The sequence below is a fragment of the Lethenteron reissneri genome, chromosome 33 (assembly GCF_015708825.2).
Source record: "Lethenteron reissneri isolate LAM-NWPU_2019-01 chromosome 33, ASM1570882v1, whole genome shotgun sequence".
NCBI classification, from domain to species: Eukaryota; Metazoa; Chordata; class Hyperoartia; order Petromyzontiformes; family Petromyzontidae; genus Lethenteron; species Lethenteron reissneri.
In genome coordinates this window covers 4,861,709-4,885,234 of record NC_083811.1, presented here as the reverse complement: position 1 = coordinate 4,885,234, position 23,526 = coordinate 4,861,709, and the positions used below count along the sequence as shown (strand labels likewise).

Sequence of the window (23,526 nt, the reverse complement as noted above, 5' to 3'; positions counted from 1 at the left end):
CCGAAACGTCGTGAGAATTATTTTATTATGTTTTATTTTTATTATTTTATTACTTCCCTTCTACGTGACTTTACCGAAAGAACAAAGAAGATGAATCCCTGCAGTCACGAAAGCTTTAAATCGAAAAATATTTGTAACCTTGCAACAGCGGTTCTCTTGTTTTCACTCATAATGTATTTGTAATTTCTCCCAAATTTTATCCAGACTGTGCTATGAGCGAAATTATTCAACATTGCGTTTCTGATTTTGATGAGCTCATTCCACTTCTGTCGCTGTAAGGGACTATCTATGCCATTCATCTTTGCACTTTCATGTTTTCATTGGTGTTTGATCATGTTAAGGCCTGTATTAACACGTGGCACGTCAAGGGTATCTCAAAGATTGATTTTATTTGTTGACACGGGCTAGAAACATTCAGCTGTGAAAATAAAAGAAAGTTACAGCAGATAAATCATAACATTGCAGACACTGAGTATCAAATATATTCAATGAAAACAAGTCAAGTAATCCTGGCAGGTAATGCACATCAATCCTATTTGGTCCATAGTAAGGAAAAGGCTTACCACTCCTGCCCTAAACGTTACATCTATATAGATTGTTTAAAGTAATGTGCAAAGAGCGTGGCGTCATGAATTAATAATGCAATATTCAATACTGTACGTTGTGTATCATTAGTTGTAGCCTCAAAACAGCCTTGCTAACACGAGGACTGTACAGCCAGATTGCAGGAGTATTTCACCCCAGCAAGCGCACAAAGAAGCAACTGCTTTGATGGATGCTGCATTTGAGGTTTGTTAACCTTGTAATTTAAAAACATCAAATTTAGGTCGTGAACGTGGCACACAAGGGCCCACTTTTTCTAAACGATGTTGGTATTGCAAGCTCGCTTTATTTAGCGATTGAGATTCCCTATATAGGACCTTTGCAGTTAGTTTCACAAATTTAACTTCAAATTCACCCAAACAATTTGTGAATAGTAAGGGTGGAACGATTCATGATCACGGAGCAATGCGATTCAAGAATAGATTGCAGTGAACGGTAACACCTCTTGTTTCTGCCCGGATAGTAACCCATCTCGTACAACATATACGAATTGCAAATGCTGTATATTCTTACACTTGAATGGATTGTGAGCTTGGGGGATGGAGCGGTGGCGCTGCGGGTAGTGCACTCTTTACGAACCCGGCGACCCGAGTTTTATTTCTGATCATGGCTAACATCAGTGGTGAGTGATGCCTGAACCCGTTCTGGGCCCTCAATACCAATTTGGTCAAAGAAATTACTGATACAGTATGGAAATACCATCCAGCAGTGGATTTACAACAGAGACTGTAAATTAATCAATGATTAGATGAATCGTTAGACACATAGTGAGAAAAGCAGAATCATTATTTTGTTCTATATTTGTAGTGCACAAACCATCCTTTAAACATTCCCTTGGGTGCATAGTTTAATGCGTATGCAAAGTGCAACACACTGGATTTAATCGCGGTGTTATATTTCCTTATAAGAAAATGTAGGGGAAGTGTCATGGTGGCATTGATGGCCTTTCACATTGTATAGTTGAAGAGAACATTTGATCTCAGCACAGCCATAATGCCTGAGCCAGACTCTTGCCAATGCATGATTGTTAAATTTTTAATGAAGCCATTGGATACCATGTCTTCATACTGCTCCAATCCTGAACTGAAATACAAACGGCAGTTTAGGCATTTATGAACAGTTTGGTTGGGATTTCTTTTCATGAGATCGGCCTGACAAATTTCCCAATGTCTCAATTAGCAGTCAACTCGATTTTGTAGTTGTTGCTCTATGTGGTCGAACACACATACGAGTGCTGAGAAATTGCGTGCGCCATCCTCTGATTACGGGAAGGGTAGGCTGTGACTGCTGTTGTATTGTGCAGTGCAAGATTATTGCTTTTGGATAAAAGTGTCACGTCATCAAATATGAATGCTCAAGAACCGTTGCGACATCCTTTGTTGTGCATTGGTGGATATGGCCAATTATTGTAGGTACAGGGGTGTGTTTGCTATTGCAGTCTCATTGTGAACCTGAGGAGTTCACAGCAAGGCCCTTAAGGGTGTAGGCTGCTCTGAATGCATAACAGTGTCTCTTCGTGACCACACACAACACTACTGGAAATAATTTCCACTTTGGTAGAATATGCAATGCGTGCTCAGCACTGTACGAGCAGTTAACATTGTCCTCAATCTAAAATTAATTTTCTGAATTTTAAATTATCAGAATAAATTATGTGGGTATTATTGACCTAAATTGGTAACATTCTGCTTCACAAACATCTGCCAAAGGTTACAATGCTTAGATGTCTTTATTTTCTACATAACACACATTAACAATTGAGAGGTAATTGTGACCAGTCTCTGGTCCAAACATTATCTACAAACCCTTAGACCTCTCCTAGTACACTCCATAATTACTATCCTTACACCTGTGTAATGGTCAGTGCACTGGACTGGCAATCCAGAGGTCGCTGAACTACCACGTTCTTCTGATAGCGCAGCATTCAAAACAACGTGGCCAAGTTTCTTACATCCACCTGGCTCTCTCCGCCCGCAAGCTTAAATAGGAACACCTCCGTCGTTGGTCAACTAGCATGTAACGGGTGGGTGGGGGGGGGGACAACAAAGTAAACACAAAAAGCAATTCTAAAGAAATTAGTTTCCAATTGAGATTTAAAAGTGCATAGCTCCAGTGGCTTTCTAATTTTAGACGGAAGGGCGTTCCAGACGGTCGCAGAAGCGTGGAGAAAAAGAGACCATCTTCTTGGTTCTTTCGGTAAAGTCACGTAGAAGGGAAATAATAAAATAATAAAAATTAAACATAATAATTATATTATTATATTAAAGTATTATTGTATATTATTATATTATATATTATTATTTTCCTTCTACGTGACTTTACCGAAAGAACCAATAAGATGAATCCCTGCAGTCACGAAAGCTTTAAATCGAAAAAGAGACCACATACCTCATTGAAAGGCCCTCGAGAACTTCCTCTCAATGGAGGCCCTTCAGCCATCAGTGGCTTGAGCAAGCAATTGCAGGGCTGCACCTTTAACTTTGACACCTGTGCAGCCAGAGTAGTACTTTTGAATCTGTGTGGCATACACTGCAGTTGGAACATGCCACTTTGCATTCATTTTGTGTACAGAGTCTAGAGTCATGCTGAGTCATTGGCAACACACGACAGCTCTTCAACAGGGATTGGAAAGTTAATTTTAACAACTGTCGAATTTTTTTTTAATAGTGAGGTTTATCCTTTATGTAAGTAATGCCATTATCATTCTTAACACATTCTTCATCTGACATATGGAGCGGCACATGAATCTGTAAATCGGCTGGAACTCTGAAACAGCCACGAAGCCTAAAGAAAATGGCCGAGCAAAAAGTCACGTCCACATCGTTGTGGTTACATTGGCGCTGATTTGATCAATGTGCTTCTTTATAAAGTATCGTGGTTTTTTTGTCAGTGGCATGCTCATCTTGCATGTTCTACGGGTCCTCTCTTCAACACTGTGGCCACACAGTACGGTTAGTTGAATAACTGGATATGTTTACCAATATATGTACCTGGTGTGTAACGAACTGCACACCTCATGATTCACTCAATTGTTACATAGCTGTCAACCCCTTTATCAGTGCCGACCTTATTACAGACCAATTCAGACCTTGTTGGTCACCCCTTGCGCTTATAAATCTCAACGTTCATCCTACAAAGTCCCATCACAAGGGAAAAACGCAAACAAATAGACAAAAACAACTTCTCCCGTATTGAAACGCAGTGGCGGCTCCTGCAAAATCTCTCAGGGGGGGCAAATGTCTGGATGATTGATAAGGATAAGGTCCACCCATGCAATGGATAAATTAACAGCTTAAGCATGTAAAGGCAACTTCACTTCTTTAATATTAATGAAAAATAAAGTGACTCTTACAATACATCTTGTTTGTTTCTATACTCACTATTAAAACAAACCACTCAAGTTTATTTTATTAAAGATTCCACTAGGTGGCCACAAATTATATTGTTGGATGAAACGTGCTTACGTATGATGACGTAAGCACGTTAGTGCGAGCCCTCCCGGAAGCCATAGATAATGCATTGCAGCGCCCCCGTTCGAAAAAAAACATCTTTGAATGTAAGTCTATGGGGGCCACTCGGGGCGATTCTCAGCTGGAGGGAAATCGCCCAAAAAGAGGCGGTACTCCACAGAACGTGACATGACGCTGATTGGACTATATCCAGAGGCACAGTGACGGCTAGCGTGACTCTGTGGTTGAATGACATTGGTGGTGCGTCGCCCAATCGCCCTAATGAAGAAACCGCCCCTGTTGAAACGGCTGTTCACGGTATGGACCTGAAAACTCGATTTCCCTGTACAAGAATACGGGTAAACCATATGGGTTAACAGGCATGTTGTTACGATTTGGGGTCGTGAATCGATTACATCTGTAATTTTTTCTTCTTTTTAAAATCATGTTGGTGCGTGTTGAGTAGGAGAGGCATTATGCATCGATTTGTTAATTAAATGCCAATTTTTATCCCACGATAGTTGCATCCAATTGTGGATGTGGGACGCAATGTTTTAATTTGTATATGTACCATGTCGCATAGATTCACTTAATCGCTGTAGCCACTAGAGGTGCTGGCAGTCACTCCAGTTTTAAAAGATGAATCCTCAAATAAAATCATTACCCTGAATAGCCACAATTCATTAACTCCCAAGGAATTAGGAGCCATATCATGCCACAATAATCTAGTGCCCTCAAGTGGTTTATATGAACCAATTACACACTATATATATACACATAGGGATGGATCGTGGTGCAGCGGTTAATGCAACGTGCTTTGAACCTGATGACCTGAATTGGTTTCCAACATTAGTGACGAGTGATATTTGAACCCAGACGATCTGATGCCTCTATTGTCAGTGCAATGTTTTAATTTGTAAATCGGTGCATCATTCATCACTTCTAGCCAATAATCAATCCACTGCTGGATGAAGGCCTTCCCAGGATGCCACTATCTTTTACCATCCTGCAACGCCATAGCTACCTTAGCACCTGCGCACAAGATGATTTCATCAGAGTGCTTTTGGAAAGCTAATGTCATGGTGAATATATGCATCATGACGTGCCTAATATCTACGGCCTTTGGTCACGTTCACCATGTGGACTTAAGTCAAAGATACCCATGATGCACGCGTGACACCTGGACGGACAAAACCACGGGCTTGTCCCTGCGAGGCAGCCCTTTACACTTCAAATAAGCCGGCAGGTCACAAGTCGCCGTGCTGAACGAATAAAAGGGTGCGTTTGGCCTTTCCGTAAAGAAATACATTGCCCGGACCGCAGCACTCTTGACTGCCTGTCAATACCGTAACCTTGGTGTGGGTGGCTCCCAGACTTCCTCCGTCGCAAGTGTTTTCTGCTGCAGTCCTAGATGCCAGTCCGTTGAGTCTATAGCCGTGCCAAGTTCATGGCGGTGTGCGCTTCATGCATTATTAAGACAGTACTGGTTTGGTGGTGACATGATCCCCTGTAGCCGAATGTTGCAGTGAATTGCGAAACCCAGCAATAGCCATAGGCATTTATGCGCAACTTATTAGCACATTTGTTCACTGCTTATTTCAGTTTTATTATCTGCAAATCTTATAGGCAAAAAGAAAGACACGTTCAAAGTAAAGTGCACTGTTTATAAATGAAACAATGCTATTTTATGAGCACTTCCACATGTAATATTGATGGCAAGCTCCTCTTATACATTGTGCTGTGGAGGATGCTATTTGTGGAAATGACTCACGTTTAATCACGTGATTATCCATTGATGAATGGCGATAATAGGATGAATTTGCCACCACATTTGGGTCCCTCTTAAACGTGGAAGGATTGCTTTACAAGGATTAATTTAGAGCATCTGGAAGAAACGCAAGTAATGGGATTAATTTTCCGTCACTTTCACCTGAGAAACAGAAATAATTGGAATAATTGATGAGCGTGCAGTAGAGGTTTCTGTGGATCGATTAACAGTGCAGATAGAGTAATAGGATTAGCGTGTAATATGGCCCGGGATGAGGAGCGTTTTAGATGTAATTCTAGATTCACTTTTAAAGGGATGCCTGCTTTGCACTTTAGACAACAGTGTGGCTTTTGTCATAAAATGTACATCTGTTTCGGCAGCCTCATGCTCCAATTCTGAACCTGAAGCAGCAGGTCGTGGGGTCGCTGGTGGAACACCTGCAAGAGGACCTCCTGGAGCTGGAGCTGATTGACGCCGAGGACGATGAGTTTGAGACGGAAGAACTCGGGCAGTCGTCCGCCAAAACCTCCATTCACGGCGTGTGCCACCACGTGCCACAGGTTGGTGGAAAAGCGGTGCACTGCGGCAGCAAATTCTGCTACGTTGGCACACCTTGGTGGGTTTGGAATCGCAGAATGTCGGACGTGTAATAATGGTTGTATGATAGGGCCGGCAGGGTGACTGGCGGACACCTTCCAGGCTGAACTTTCCTGGCTTCTGTGGACTTTCCTACCACAAGGAGAATGATGTGTTGTTTGCCACCATGGAGAATGTCCCTTCTGTCCACCAGAGATGTTATGATTTATTCCCCGAGAAATGTGATGACTTGTAACTGTAACTCAATTCAGAAATTGGTTTCACGATTAAATTCAGAAATGGATTGGTCTCGATTATGTTGTTTCTTGGCTTTTTCCTATTTTGTTAATACAGTTTTGATTGCTCGATTATTGCTATATGTAGCATTTGTATATTGATTGCATACAATTTGTATAACTAATAGATAATCGATTCTCACACGGACTATTGGATGCGTGGATCACAACCGTGCGAATCAGTTTTAATGGGCGAATTGAAGCGTCGTTACATTTCAACTGAAATGCCACCAGCCAACAACTACATGATATTTCCTCCTCAGCTGCTATTGCAGCGTGTAATTAGCAAAAGTTGTAAATTCACCTTTTATAGTGAACACATTCTTACACATCAGTTTTAGTTCCCCTTTGCCACGAAGGGGCTACAGGTTTTTTTGTGTGAAGGTGGAAGCCGGCCCTGGTTACAAGGCTCACGGTTTGAAAAAGTGCAAATAAACACTGAGCCATATGCCTACATCATTTGCCTACCTAATTGAAGGGTGTGATTAGTGATTAGCACGAGGCATGTAACACTGCATTCATTAATTGACTAAAATTATGTTTTTACACTCACGATACATTTATGTGTAAGAAATGTATAATTTTAGATTCATGCAAATGTTGTGCAAATAATGATAAATTAACATTTTATTTGGTGGGACTAACAAGATATGGAAAAAGAGAAACAATGCAAATTAAACGGTAAACATCAACACATAAAATAATCTATTCTTGAATTGAATTGTAACCCTTGATGACAATTCATCCAATGTGTGCAAGAATGTTTATGTCATCTTGACATGGAAACTATGCTGAGCTTCATGAAATGTCTTGCTGTTGAAAAAATATGGTTGCGTACATGTGTTCATTTGTTTCCAGACTGTGAATTTCCTCTTGAGCCTGATAAAATGCTTGACTAGCACACTCAATCCAGCGAGAATTCAAAGAATGCAATGCACCATTGCAGCTTGCACTATTTTTGTAAAAAAATCATAGATACAAATGTTAAATTTCGATTTAAAGCTTTCGTGACTGCAGGGATTCATCTTCTTGGTTCTTTCGGTAAAGTCACGTAGAAGGGAAGTAATAAAATAATAAAAATAAAACATAATAAAATAATTCTCACGATGTTTCGGCCACAACGCAAGCAGCCGTCCTCAGACTCTGTCTACTTGACGGACCTGTTCTCCACCTGAGGACGGCTGCTTGCGTTGTGGCCGAAACGTCGTGAGAATTATTTTATTATGTTTTATTTTTATTATTTTATTACTTCCCTTCTACGTGACTTTACCGAAAGAACCAAGAAGACAAATGTTAAAGTTTTTCATGTGTGTAATTCATAGGATACTTTAAATAACAACAACTGTGGCCCGAAGAAAAGCACGTGGCAGGATAAAGTGAGGTCGTCGTCACCGCTACGGAATGGTGAGTGATGTTCTCCACCAACGTTTCACAAGCACGGCACACATTTCACCTTTTTTGAGAATATTAATCCAATAGACGTGCAGTATTTATATTCTCGTTACAGTTATATTTTAGTTGTATTGCATACTCATTCGGAGTGAAAACGGTCCACCTCTGGTGATTTAATGTACTCTCCCGATTCAGAGGAGCAAATATCAATGATTTGTTTTTTACATTTCTGTGAATGGTAGCGCCTATAGTGGCTGCATGGGTGATGTGAAATCATTGCGTACAAAACACTAATCAGAAACATTGCTTTGTATACGGCGAAATTCAATGGATGAATCGTAACGTTAACAATCGCTATTCATTGATGGAACAATGCATCGTTCCGCATATTTTTATTTGTGCCAGGGTTTCACTCTCCTTCCCACTTATGCCTCAAAGAGCAGCAGCAGCAGCAAGTGGCCTTGGCAGGTGACCGACAAGCATCCTCCAACCTCAACTCGAGCTCCAACCACAATGGCCCCGCGGTGGACAAGTACAGCGGCACGGGAATGGAAAATCTGGCCTACGGCTCGTTGTGGCGGGCCGAGGCGAGCCACAGGGCGGTGTCGGGGAGAGAGGAGCTGGTGGTGCGTGGGGCTCCGCCCGGCAGCGCTGAGCTCGTGCGCGAGGCTCCACCGGGGAGCTCCAGGCCCGCACGGGAAGACCCGCCGGGAATGGCCGAGTCCGGCCTGCTGGCTCCGCTCGGAAGGGACGAACCCGACGGTGAGACCGAGACGGCCCGAGACGCTTCCGCTCGGAAGGACGAGGAGGACGACGACGAGGAGGAGGATGATGATGAAGAGGCGGAAGCGGAGGATGATGTTGATGATGATGATGATGAAGAGGGAGCGGTGAAGGAGCAGAGTGCGGAATACTTCACCGTGTTGCAGCGCAAGGCGCGCGAGCAGCCAAGCCTCGGGGAGGGGCAGCAGCAGCAGCATCGCCCGTCTTGCGTCGGAGTCCTCGAGGAAGACCCTCAGTGGGCCTCATTGGAATTGCTGCCGGTGCAAGGTGACGGCCGCAAAGAGGCGAAGTCGCCGGGTGCCACGCTGCCCGAGAGCAAGGCGACAGAGACTCGCGGGGAGCCGTGTGCGCTGCGCCAAATGGCGGCGGCGGGTGGCGGTCGTCGGCCGACGCGCTGCTCCGACAGCAGCGCCCTCTCGTACGAGTCGGTGCGCTACATGCTCGTGATGGACGAGCACACCAAGCTGGAGATGTCGGCGCTCAGCCCCCCGCGCATCGCGAGCGGCCCGGCGGAGGAGGATGGCGGCGGCAAGAGGGGCGGCGGCACACCCGTGCCGCCCGACCTCGCCTCGCCGCGCGACGCGGAGGCGTTCCGGAGGCACGAGGCGGCGTGCTTCTCCGACACGACATGCTCCTCGCCAGAGTCGGAATTCCCCTTCTCCAAGAAGTTCCTCAACGTCTTCATGAACGGGGCGACGCGATCCTCCAGTGAGTCTCGGCTGCCCGTGCCGTGCCGGGTTGATCCGTTGACGTTGGTGAACGCGGCGTAGTGAAGTCTGTGTGACTGCCGAGTATGAATATCGCATCTGATTGCGTAGTGTTTTATGTGGTTTGCGTGCAGAAGAAGACATTTTATAATGATGGGATTGGCAGTGCTTCTATTGCAGAGGTCGTGCTCCCACTATTAATAAGTGCACACTCTTGTCTCTGCCCACTCGCAGCGTGTAGAGAGTAACGTCTTTTAATTTAGATAGAGCTTAAGGTAATTTGCGCATTGGCGTTGAAATCTCTGACAGTTCTGTGTTGGTATTTTAGCCAAGTGCACAACTTGCAAATCCTAAACTATATATATCTCATAACTGTATATGATTTAGAAAAAAGTTTGCCTGGCTGGCTGGGCTGGCTGGTGCGTGGGTGAACAAGTGTGCGGTGGCAATTCCGATTGGCTTTTCCCCTCATGGCGTCTATGACCACCACAGTGGCTAAATGGGGGCTCTGGATGGGTGCGAGGGGCTGGTAACCCTCGACCTTCAATAAATTACCACTAAACCACGACTGAAATATCTAACTAATAATCAAATTGGCACAGTAGGGGGCACAGGTGGTGCATCAGCCAGTCATTTTGGTCATCTCAGTCAGTCGACCCGTGGCACCTGCTGGGTCTGCCCCGTGACCTCCTGCCAGAGGGCGTTCGACACTTCACGTGGCCTCAAGGTGCACATGGCCTGGCACAAGCGTCGTGGTGACGTCACTGCCACTTAGTGGCGATTAGCGGTTGTTGTTGTTGGTGGTGACGTCAACGTACCCATCTATGTCCTGGGTTGATGGTCTCAGCATTGTCACCAATGTTTGACAAAAAAAAAACAATCATTACATTTAGTTTGTCACTTAACGTGACTAAATTCCAGCTCTGAGAAATACCCAAGTTGTCGACGTCACCCGCAACGTTACAGCGTTGAGCCAGTTTCGTGCGTCATGCTGACGTCACACCTTCTCACTACTCACCCTCCACCACAGATGTGTATCCCGCATAGAGGCGTGGGCAGTGCTGGTAGCTTTTATAAAAAAAAAACAAAGCGTCGGTTTTTTGAATGAGCTGCAGCTTACACATTGTCATGCAATAGAATTCTATTTCTTGACTTAAAGCCTTCGTGACTGCAGGAATTCATAAGAATTGTATTTGTTTACGATTGCAGCAGCAAGCATGGTGTGAATCATTGTTTTTCACATAGAATTCAGTAGTTTTTTTTTTCCATAAGAAAAGTGTGGAATGAACATTCCTCATCATGGGGGTGGAGCGGTGGTGCGGTAGTTAACATTTTTCGTGATGGATATGACAACCTGAGTTCAATTGCTAGGCACAGCTGACATTAGTTGGGTGATGATGTCTGAACCAGTCCTGATTCCCCCCACCACACTACCAATCTCTATGCTCCCCACCTTCATCAACCCACACTAACCAGTGTGGTGAAGTATGTTCAAACAACCCCCGTGACCAACATTTATCCAGTTGTGGATTCACAAAGGGCTGTGAATGATCTATTATTGTTATTGTATTGTTTTTGGTAAAAAAAAAAATACATTCCAGCTCCAGCAAATGTAGAAACAGATAAACATTTTGCCCTGGCTTCAGGAAAAGCTACTTCATGTCCAACATCACACATGGTCACTGGAGGCCTCTAAGGAGTTGGGCTCTTTTGCAGGTGTGCCTGTCACGATTGAATCGGGAGAATGTTCGTCTGGTCCCCAAAGGCCACCAGAGAGACGAGGATGCTGACATTTCCTGACCTGCCTGTGCCCCTCTCCAGCGTGCAGCCTCTTGCCAAACGACTGTGAGCTGAATTCCTGCTATTATTTTATTGCTCCCCAGGCACGGAGTCCTTTGGGCTGTTCTCCTGCGTCATTGATGGAGAGGAACGGGAGCAGACCCATCGTGCCGTCTTCAGGTGATGAAAATTTGACCGTGAATTTTAGGCTGCGTGATTAAATTCACTGCAGGATGAAAGCATCCTCACGTTATTACCATATCTCATGTTACTGTGTGACGTTAAAATCGACCTAGCACCTGCACACGAGCTGATGTCATAATCTCGTCGCTATAGTGGATGCCCTCGGAGGCATTGCCTCCCTTGGCTGCTACTCCTTTGTTTTTTTCAGCCACCAACTATCATCCCTCCTAGCAACGGGCTCTGCCCAAGCCAACTTACTTTTTCTCAACAGTAAAAATGTGAAATTTCGATTTAAAGCTTTTGTGACTGCAGGGATTCATATTCTTGGTTCTTTCGGTAAAGTCACGTAGAAGGGAAATAATAAAATAATAAAAATAAAACAATAAAATTCTCAAGATTGCAACACAAGCAATCGTCATCAGGTGTGAAAACTACAGAAAGAAAATTTTAATAAAAAAACGCCACTTTTTTCAAAATTTCTTGCTGTGGTTTTCACTCCTGATGATGATTGTTTGTGTTGCAATCGAAACGTCGTGATAATTTAATTGTTTTATTATTATTTTATTATTTCCCTTCTACGTGACTTTACCAAAAGAGCTAATAAATAGTAAAAATGTTAGATTTAATTTGTATACGTTCTCTCGTCTTTCCACACATGCCCTGCACTCAAAACAGCTTTGGTAATCCTCAGAGCTGGAATTTAGTCACATTAAATGACAAACTAAATGTAATGATTGTTTTTTTTGTCAATCATTGATGACAATGCTGAGACCATCAACCCACGGCACGTGAGAACCCCGTTAAGTCACAGGCGGCTGAAACCTGTGATTAATGTGTGAATGTTGAACTTCTTTCGCACCGTACATAGCCAACCGTGCTAATCGGAGTTGCAGGAGAAAGCCATCAAAATAAACATGAAAAGCAGTTCTGAAATAATTGGGTTTTCACTCTAGATTTAAAAGTGCACAACTCTCGTGGCTTCTTAATATCGGAAGGAAGAGCCGGGTTGGAACTCTGGATCTTAGTCAGCTGCCTCGGGGGCTCCCACCCCTGAACCATCCCTGAGCCACCTCTGTCGAACGCAACCGCTGACGGCGTGCGCACGCGGTGCCAGGTTTGTGCCGCGGCACCCGGACGAGGTGCCCATGGACGTGGACGACCCGCTGTACGTGGAGAGGCAGGCGGACGACTTCTGGTGCGAGGGATACAACATGCGCACGGGCGAGCACGGAGTCTTCCCCGCCTACTACGCGCACGCCGTGTCGCAGGACCCCGAGGACGTTTACGGTGACGCCCGTCGAGACCCCCTGCGCTCCTTCTTGTTTGCCTCTTATTATTATTATTTTCGATTTAAAGCTTTCCTGACTGCAGGGATAAAAATAAAACATAATAAAATAATTCTCACGACGTTTCGGCCACAACGCGACGAGGACGGCTGCTTGCGTTGTGGCCGAAACGTCGTGAGAATTATTTTATTATGTTTTATTTTTATTATTTTATTATTTCCCTTCTACGTGACTTTACCGAAAGAACCAAGAAGATTATTATTATTATTATTTCACCTGTAACATTCTGTCTGGTTACTCACCCCCACCTCTGCCAAGGCGACTGGCCAGCATAGAAGAGTAGGCCAAATATACACTCTAGTGGGGACGTTTCAAGAGCTTCCTCTAGGGGGCCCTTCGGCCAACAGTAGCGTAAATCAGAAATTTCAGGGATGCGCCTTTACCTCTAAACTTGTCTAGGGATGCTGCTGTGGGGTGTAATGAGTAGCACACTGGACTTACACCCCAGAGGTCACTGGTTCAATCTCCCCGCGGCAGCCTTTAAAATGATTGGCAAGTTTTTTAAATCCCCCCACCCCCTGCGTCTGTCAACCGAGCGGTATAAAAAAAGTTTCACCACAGTTAGTGAGGTGGGGTAAAGAGTGGGGGCTCCTGCCTCCTACGAGAAGTCTCTCGCCAGCATGAAGGTAGTAGCCCAGAATAACATCATCGTCCAGTGGAGGCCGTACCTGCCAATAGTGGCGTAAGGAATTTCAGTCCTGCGTCTTTACCTCGGTCGTTCTCTACGCTGTATGCACATTGCCGTGAGAGTGGATAAGTGAATATTCCCATGCAGTTTCTGTTTTACCACCAAACAAGTCAGGCGGGCATTAGACTGGGCAGCATGTTTTTGCAGGCCAAGAAATGCATGAGAACAGATCTCACCCGCACCTCCGATGGGCGCGGTTGGCTACGTACGGTGCAAAAGAAGTTCAACATACATACAGCCCAGCGGCGCCCACTGGTGCATTAAACACAATGCACTTGCGTCACATGCAGCCAGAAAGAAGCGGAGCTCCCTACCTGCCTGTCTCTGCAAATCTCGACTTAGATACGGTGAATAATTGAGTTAAAAAAAAAATATATGGGCATTTGTTTTCTCCTCATTATAAGATTGAAGCGAAATTTATGCTTAAATGACACTGAACAATGCTACGCGGACATTCAATCTATACTCTCGTCGCATTCACCGTTGACGAATGTTCCTTTAAACGTCATGTTTGGTGGAAGCATGCCAATGTCTCCATTAACAAAAGTGGGAACAACTGCCAAAGCGTCGTGTCGGTGTGCATCTGACGTCACCTTTTACTTCTGGCAGATGTAGATTTTAGGTAGTTTTATAAATTGTTGTAGGTTCACGCTGGCGAGACTTCTCGTAGGAGGCAGGAGCCATTTGTTGTAGGTTGTCTTCATAGGTGACATTTCAATGTATCGTCACAATTTAATGCATTGCTTCGTGAACAAAACAACAATCGGAGTTTCTCCTGTTCGACTGAGGAATGCATGCTGCACAAACACACGTGCAGATTTCATTGAAGGCTTCACAAACTTCAGTCATGTACAATGTTTAAGCATTGCCCGCCCAACTTACGTGTGAACACAGTCGTTTGGCGAGTTTGCGCGTAACTTGTGGCAGGTTTTTGGGTTGCAGAGTTGTTGACGCTCTGATTTCCTCAACGCACGCGTGTCTGCATTTTGCGAATGTAGGCAAGAGCCGGAACGACGACTGGGTGGAGCGTTTCGGGCTGCACTTCCTGGGCTCCGTGGAGGTCCCCTACCACAAGGGGAACAACGTTCTGTGTGCCGCCATGCAGAAGGTGCGTTCTGCCTGCTGTCCGGCGAGTCATGCCCTCCCACGGCGAGTGGTTTTGATGGGATGTTGCATCGCGATTCAATTCGAGACGTTACTGGCACCTCAAGGTAGGTGCAGTGTCAACAAATGATGATGATGACGACGGTGGTGGTGGTGGTGATGATGAGTCAAGATTCTAGAATGTTTAGCTTCAGTTCCCACAGTTTTCTTCTTGGTTCTTTCGGTAAAGTCACGTAGAAGGGAAATAATAAAATAATAAAAATAAACATAATGTTTTATTTTTATTATAAAACATAAAAATAAAACAAAATGTTTTATTTTCATTTTTAAACATAATGTTTAATTTTTATTATTTTATTATTTTCCTTCTACGTGACTTTACCGAAAGAACCAAGAAGATGAATCCCTGCAGTCACGAAAGCTTTAAATCGAAATTTCTCAGTCTTGTTTGCATTGTTTCTATATTTTTTGTCGCATTTGTACAGTGTTGTCTGCTTCAACGCCCTACATTTATCATTTGCATATAATTTTCTTATAATTAATGCAAAGTATAATATTTTTTTTTAAACAACCTGGATGGATGCGCTGTGAGCTTATGAATTGATGTTAATCGAAGCGTCGTTGCATTGTTAATTGCAAACTGAATAGCGGCTCGATCACTCGATCGCTCGGAGAGTGCTGGATGTTGCCTAGCAACAGGTGCTTGCTGTTTCACAAAGACGTAGGTCACCGCTTGGTTCAGCAACGAAGCTGTAGAGACACGTAAAATTCTGTTCATTTTTAACGAGGGAGGAAAATAGAGGACATGTGAACAGTAGAACTCTGCTTATCAACGATGTCAGAAGTGGCAAATAAGAGCACAATATTAATGGCCAGACCATGACGCATGTAAGCCGTGTCATGCTATGCATCATCGTTCAAAGAAACGTAATTAGCGAATGTATTGCGATGCTTCACGTTGGCACATGCATTCGCTTGGTAAAGTCTTGGCACCCTTTCGTGTTCTACGGATAAAAACAAAGAAGTGAAAAATATCAAATGGCAGGTAGAATAATCTTGGAGTGACGAGGTGAGCACAAGGACATGCACTCACGGCAAAGGTCGCAATCGAGTACCCGATACCCGTACCCTACCCGATACCCGGCTACCCGTACCCGGCCGGGTATGGGTACGGGTAGCTGTTTGCGACCCTGGTGCGGCCGGGTACGGGTACGGGTAGGCCGTGAGTCACTGCTGAGTCACCGTTTGTCACTCATTTCGGGTAGGGTACGGGTACGGGTAGAGAACGGGTACCCATTTGCGACACTGGTGCGGCCGGGTACGGGTACGGGTAAGGAATCAAAACCCGTTTGCGACCTCTGACTCACGGCGAATGGCCGCTCGTGCCGTTTTCCAGCCGATTGCCGCTGTCATGTGCGGTGCTCCGTGCGTCCCCAGATTGCGCAAGCGCGGAGGGTGACGGTGCATCTCAAGCCGCCGTCCGTGTGCACGCTCGAGATCACGGCCCAGGGCATCCGCCTGGTGCTCAAAGCCGGCTCCTACCAGGTATGAACACAGTGACGACACCAGCGGCAACAACAACGCTTTTCTTTACTTTTTCAGTCTCCTACCTGGGTTACCGATGACTGTGTCTACATCAGAGAATCACGTCATTTTCCCCACAATATTCAGCTGATTCTGGCTTTGATTTACTTGTGCTGACCACTCTGTGTGGGGCCTGTAAAAGGTGTGCCCTTCGTCTAAAAGCCTGCTTTAAGGACATTTTAACACTAATCATCGGGCTCTGTCACGTGTTCATGTGAGTGTTCATCGGGCAGTGCTCTCACCACCAATAAAACCACACTCCCGCGCACATATCGACACGACGATGCTCCAACTCCACACAGCTCTCGCAGAAACTTCCTCCTCTGTGCTGCGTTGCACTGGCACATTTTGACCCACACTGCCGCAGCTTAAACACCACGCGTGAGGATGCACGCACGCACGTCACAGAGATGGATTGTCATGACACTGGCTAGCGTGGCTCGGTGTAGTAGCAAGAAGCCGCTGTCGCGTCTGATCAGACATCAGAATCAGTGAATGTTTTTAAGCGAAATCTTAAAATGTACCTTTTTCGAATGGCTTTTAATTCGGATGTTATTATTGTGTTTATTACGCTTTTTATGAAAACTTAAAACTTTCGTGACTGCAGGAATTCATTCACGGAGATAGATAGAAAAAATAATTTTAAAAATAAAGTGAATAAAAATATCACGACGTTTCGATCGCAACACAAGCGGTCGTAATCAGGAAAAGGGGTTATCCTCCAACGGCAAACTGTTTATAAAGGTTTGGAGATGGGCGTCGCCCAAGCGTTTTAGCAGCATGGGCAGGGCAGCAATGCTAATGCAGCAACAATGCCAATGCAGCAGCATTGCCAATGCAGCAGCAATGCCAATGCAGCAGCAATGCCAATGCAGCAAAGGGCTGCCAGGAAATCACTACACCCCGTTCCACACACCACACATGGATGGTACTTTGCAAGCCCACTGGCTATCAACAAAGATTCGTTCGTGAAGCCATCCATATATACAGACAAATACACAATTTCAACCGAGAGGAAGGTTATAGACTCGGCAATCATTGGAAAGATGTCATCAACCACTTTGGGTCATGACTTGACTTATGTTTTCTTGTTAATCAACCTCCACCGTCAGCAGTGTGGTGTGTAGAACGCGGTGCAGTGATTTCCTGGCAGCCCTTTGCTGCATTGGCATTGCTGCTGCATTGGCATTGCTGCTGCATTGGTATTGTTGCTACATTGGCATTGCTGCTGCATTGGCATTGCTGCTGCATTGGCATTGTTGCTGCATTGGTATTGCTGCTGCATTGGCATTGCTACTGCATTGGCATTGTTGCTGCATTGGCATTGCTGCTGCATTGGCATTGCTGCTGCATTGGCATTGCTGCTGCATTGGCATTGCTGCTGTATTGGCCTTGCTGCTGCTTTGGCATTGCTGCTGCATTGGCATTGCTGCTGCATTGGCATTGCTGCCCTGCCCATGCTGCTGGACCTGCTGATACACTTGGGCTACGCCCATCTCCAAACCTTTATAAACAGTTTACCTTTAGAGGATTGCCCCTTTTCCTGATGACGACCGCTTGTGTTGCGATCGAAACGTCGTAATATTTTTATTCACTTTATTTTCATTCTTTTTTCTATCTATCTACATGACTTTACCGAAAGAACCAAAGAATAATTTTTATTATATTTTAAGTTTATTATTATGTTATGTCAATTTTTATGTTTCCTTAATTGTTTTTTACATTGTGTTAGTCGCTTTTATTTTGTCATGTAAAGCACTTTGTATTGCCTTCCTGCATGAATTGTGCTAAGTAAAGTTTGTTTTGATATTTTGTCCTCCATCAGGGAGGCAAATGCAGCCACTTCTTCAAGCTGAGGAATGTCTCATTTTGCGGTTACCACCCCAAGAAAAGCAAGTACGGAAAACTACATTCTTCCGTGACAGATATTGATTGCCTTTCGAACATTTGTATATGCACATATATATCTCTGTGGCATCTCATATGTGTGGCTGAATGAAAGCATGCTCATGACTGGTTTCAGAGCAGAACTGTGGGATGATGAAACAAAAATTTGTAAATTCAACAAAACTGCAATGGTATTTGTTCTTTTATTCAGTCAACTGGGCTTACACCAGTGATGAGAATCAAAATGAGCCTCAGCTGACATACCACGATGATGTAGGAAAATGGATGGGAATGCAGGTTAACAATGCAGACAGGACAGAGAGAAGTGGAGGGAGGTGCTACACACCGCCAGTTGTCTGCAACGAGTATGGCGCTAGGTGGCCACTCTTTGCAGGCCACGTTCAAGTTTCAAGTTTCATTTATTAGGTATAGCCCTGTGAGCCATTCGGCTCTTGAATCGGGTGCAACCGCAACTAACAAAAAAACTAAAACATGAACAAGAAAACATCTTAAAGTGACTAAGTGCAAACAGAAAATCCAAGAAAAGACAGCAAATATTGCAGAAAAAGCACCGTACACCAACACGTAAAAGGTGCGCCCTCTATTCTCGAGTGTGAATATGGAGGCCGATTGAAGTGACTTCAGAAGTAGTTCAGTGGCGTCATCTTTCAGGGCCTTTCTCTTGACACAGGGTTGGCGGCTTCCATCACCGAGAATTCGTCGGACCATGTACGAGATTGAAAGAGAATCGGGAAGCCAAGCATTCACTCATTGCCGGAGGAATGTACTTAGTTTCACAGCCACTGATGCATGCAATTAAAAAGATCTCACCACATCTGCCAGTAACACTGCCTCCACAATGGAAAGATAGAAATACTGATGTTTCTGATACTCGCCCTTTTTTAATCGCAAGATAGAGAGAGGGCAAATTGATATATATTTACGTTATAGTTGCAGATTGCACATTATACTGTAGAAAAGTGTGACATTTCCACTCTATCTTAATTGACATAAGTGGTTTGTTATTAGTAGACATTAACAAATAAACGCAGAGAAATTCAAAACGTACACCACTTAATCTGATTTAAATGAAAATGATCAGATATTCATCATGTAAAATAGCGAGTTATTTGTATAACGATTATTAATTGTTGAATAGGATTAAGTAATGTTTGTTCATGCGTGTAATAAGCGCAGATTCCAATATTACGATATTTCATCCTAGAGCAGAAAGAGTGCTATTTCACAGGCAGTTGTTGTGCCTCTTGGACTATGCTGATAAATAGCAGAGGTAGGAATGTTAATTTATTCCTGTAGAAATGTTTTGTGCTGGATTTGTGCAAAATAAATAGTACAAAGGGAAAAAAGATGCATGCTAAGCAACAACGCAGCACCGACTTAAACGCACTCCTGTTTGTCCTTGCAGTCTCACATTTATGCATGAGCGCGCTGCCCGCAAACGCACAGCACATGGCAAAACAACAAATGAATGGCGAACCAGGGAATATTTGCAGAGTTTAATGGGCTTCGAAATGTCTCTGAATACAAATGCTCAAACCGGGTTGCAAACAGTCCCAAGAGCCCAGCTTTACAATCTTCTCGTTACGCCTTTCATCCGTCTCCCCGTAACCATGCGACCTCCCCGCCCGTGCAAGTGTGTGCACGCGCGCGCGCGCCGCTGTAGAGGTTCTGCTTGTTCCGCAGCTATTTTGGATTCATCACCAAGCACCCGTCGGACCATCGCTTCGCCTGCCACGTCTTCGTGGCCGAGGACTCGACGCGACCGGTGGCGGAGAGCGTCGGGTGAGCTTGGCCCTCTCTCGTGCGCGAACCCTCGCGCCAATAAAAACCGAAGTGCCTGTCAAGGCTTTTGGCGTCTAGCTTGATGGCTGAATCATTTACCTTTAATGTTCAGCATTGAGTGCGAGGCAACGTGCCAGTCCGACTTGCGGCCCCTCTGACTCGCAAAGCCGCGCGGTCGTTACGGTGCGCCGACAAAGCCGGGGCACGAGACGGCACCAGCATAACGACTATGAGCATTGCGGGAAAGCCCATGGGAATAACCCGGGTCACCTCCCGTCTCATATTCCACAGAATCCTGTCCTACTGCTGTTGAGCGTGAGGTGCTCGCTGTGGTCAGTGTAAGAGGTAAAGGTGCAGCCGTGGAATTGCTCGCTCGTGCCACTTTTGGCAGAAGGCCCTTTTCAATAGAGGGAGCTATGAAGGGCTTCCTCTGGAGGGAATATTGGCCTACTGTTTCACACTGGTCACATGTCTGAGAAGAGGCAGGAGTACCCACACTTTATCTCATCATTTTTCTGGTCAGTTTAATGCATGGCTGTGGGTTTTATGTGTGCGCACGACACGCCGTGTATCTACAAGACATATCGCAGGCGCATTCCCCCATGCCACGTAAAGTGTGAGCAAGTGCTGTGGCCTCATTAGCATTCAGCAGTCGTGGATGATTTCACACTCTGCAATGCACCAGCCAACTTCTGGTACTTTGTACTGGCTTTTGCATGACAAGGCTCTTGATCCGTATATGTGATCCCTTAATACGCGCATCACATCGGCTCGCATGGAATAAAGAATATATGAGCAACAAAAAAAACAGCTCCTAACCAAGATTCACTCGGCTCTCACAGTCGGCCAACAAAGGAGTTATTCGCAATGTGACGAGTTTCCTGATGGACGTCTCATATTGCGTCTTGTCCGCAACAATTCAGCGTTCTGCCTCGACGGTATAGATGTGCTCGTTGGTTCAGTTTTGCAATTTCACATGTCAGTGAATATTTTAATCCATATTTTTATCCACACACGCGCGTGTGGAAATTTTCCATTGGGACCCTTCCGGGCCGATCTCATTACAGACATTACATTTTGGTGATTTGACCGGAGCGTTGGTGATTATCGAGTACCATTATTTCTGGTCACTAAATGTGCCACGTCATAATATTCTGGCTTCTCATTATTTTCAATGTTACATTGCTTTATTTCACAGGAAAGCTTTCCAAGTGTTCTACAAGGAGTACCTGGAGTATGCCTGTCCTACAGAAGACATATATCTGGAGTGATGCTGCACAGCACAGCACGTAACTGCCCGTGGAAGAGAATAAATAAAAACGTCATCGTTTGTCGTCGTTATAACCACGCCCCGTAAATGTTGTGTGCCGTCCGTGTTGTGTCTCTCCAGCTTAAGGTCGTGTAATGATTCATGCCGTCCGTGTGCTTTACCTAACCGAACGCCGCGCCGGTTTACGAAGTGTGCGGCGAGTTCTCCTCGATGCGCGTACGCTGCACCCACCCTCTGCACCCGAGGGCCATGAGGCTTTGCGTGCATTGCCGACCAAAAATGTAGTGCCCGGGCGTACATCGTGAAGCGAGACGCCGCAAAAACTGTTTAACTCTTAACCAATCGGTGGCAACTCGTGTGATGTTTCAATTAATTTACTGCTGCTGCCAAGAATAAAATCTTACTTTCACGTAAAGCTCTACATTTGCAGTGATGTAATGCATTATTCTAAACATTTTTATCGATGTATAGCCTTTCAGCTGAAAATTCCAGGTGTTTGCAGTAGAAGTCGACCTACTGAAGTCTCACTCCTAACGGAAAAATAAGGTGACCGTTTTACGTAAGTTTCTCTACTTTAATTTTTTAAGTCCAGTGCACCTGTAATCCAGGAGCCCTCAAATGAAACAAGATACCATTAGAGTCTTTTACCTGAAAAACAATCACTAACAGTGGATGTATCCAACGATTGGCAAATACACACCTGATGAGGACAGGGCAAGGACCATGTGAAACGTTCAACAAGGTTCAACGATCTAGTCTACGTTCACAAATTTCAACAAAATGGTGTGGCCATACTCTTGGCAAGTTAGAAGACGACGTGCCCATTTTTGTGTAAAGTCACGTGGCAGACCTGAGGTCAGTTACAATTGTTGCTATGCCATTCGTAATGAATTGGAATCACAGTGTCATTAAATTGCAGATAACAGTGTTTTTGTGATTTCATAATTGACCACTGGCTTGTCGTGTGCTCGCTCGCTCGCCTTGACATGCAGACATTCGTAGTGTGAACATTGCGACGGCTCAGCATGAGCGGTGGCCAGGGAAAGCCCTCCGTTAGTGCCTTGAGCAGAACGCTAGTCAGGACGTAACGCAACAAGGCAGGCATGAGAAGTCTGCAATTAAAGCAAGCATTAGATGGCCCTTGCTGTATCGGGGTGTAACACTGGCGCAGGAGGGCTGTGTGACGAGTCGTCAGAGAGAGTACTTGCTGGATATTGGCATGGAACAGTCCAGTGGAGACCGATGAAACTGGAATTTTCAGTGTCAGCTCTGTGTGTGTGTGGCAGACGATGCTCCAACCCAGCCTAACCTTGCATTGGAAGCTGCACACCCGCTCTGACACAGTAGGGGTACAATCGACGTATCAATTCATCGATCTAAAAATCGATTCTTGAGCACACGGCACACGCGTCGAATTTATTATTTTGTATTCGAACACATTGAAAATTGGTTTGCGCTGTTCCTGTAACCCATGAGAGGGCCTGCAACACGATGTAAAAAAATAGGAATTGATTCTGCAATCGATTCACAAGAACAAATCGTGACAATTCATGGACTTGCGAGGGGAGTAGGGGGCATATCGTTACAGGTCTAGAAGAGTGTTTCTGCACAAAACGATTTCACCAGCGGATACTTGTGGGTAGCTGTTGTGAGGTGGGATTCCGATGCAAGATTAGCGGGCTACAAGAGGAACAGGACTTTGCTTACGGCTCTAATATGTTAAATAAGCCTTAATTTAAAAAAAAAACATGCAGTAACCTTGTATCTTATGCCACATTACGCTGTTCTAAAAAATAAATCAATTTGCATTCACGCGGAATGTGGCCGTACATCCGTGTAGTTACATTTACAGCAGCCACGCAATTAAAAAGAAAGTTGAACTGATGTAGATTTTACCGACTAGCGTTAGTGGTGTTCAATAATGACGTTTAGTGGGGGGAGCCGAATTGTAATAAAGGTGTTGCCAGTAGGGTCGAGTGATTAGTACTGTGAGTCCCCCTTCAATCCTGTAATAATTATACAAATGTACAATTAAAACACTGGTACTGTAAATCTGTGCGTTATGTCCTTTGTTTCTAACCGCGCGATATCTGTGTATCCATGCAATATATGTTGATGCTGTGTATTTTTTTCCAATTATCTATTACAATCTGTAAGACTGCACACACGTGCACAGCTGTGGAACGGTGGGTGATGTCGCACACACTTATGAACCTGGCACAACTTGAGTCTGATTCCCAGCCACGGCTAACATCACTGGTGAGTGATATTCGAATCAGTTTTGGGCACCTCCTTCACCCACTCGCAG

At 44.8% G+C, this 23,526-nt stretch overlaps 1 protein-coding gene across 2 annotated transcripts in view; it reads left to right on the top strand.

The window, feature by feature from the left end:
• The window catches only part of LOC133350241 (C-Jun-amino-terminal kinase-interacting protein 2-like), a 28,903-nt gene extending 5,639 nt beyond the window's left edge, over positions 1-23,264 (top strand). Inside the window, exons 4-13 of one of the 2 annotated variants that reach the window (XM_061564368.1) lie at positions 6,201-6,380; positions 8,015-8,096; positions 8,490-9,575; positions 11,458-11,533; positions 12,651-12,823; positions 14,569-14,678; positions 16,112-16,219; positions 18,084-18,154; positions 19,850-19,948; positions 21,147-23,264. In XM_061564368.1, coding sequence (XP_061420352.1) covers positions 6,201-6,380; positions 8,015-8,096; positions 8,490-9,575; positions 11,458-11,533; positions 12,651-12,823; positions 14,569-14,678; positions 16,112-16,219; positions 18,084-18,154; positions 19,850-19,948; positions 21,147-21,219 — 2,058 coding nt within the window. In that variant the 3' untranslated portion in view covers positions 21,220-23,264. The remainder of the gene's footprint in view (positions 1-6,200; positions 6,381-8,014; positions 8,097-8,489; positions 9,576-11,457; positions 11,534-12,650; positions 12,824-14,568; positions 14,679-16,111; positions 16,220-18,083; positions 18,155-19,849; positions 19,949-21,146) is intronic. The other variant, XM_061564369.1, reaches the window with a different exon arrangement.
• The last annotated feature ends 262 nt before the right edge of the window (positions 23,265-23,526 follow it).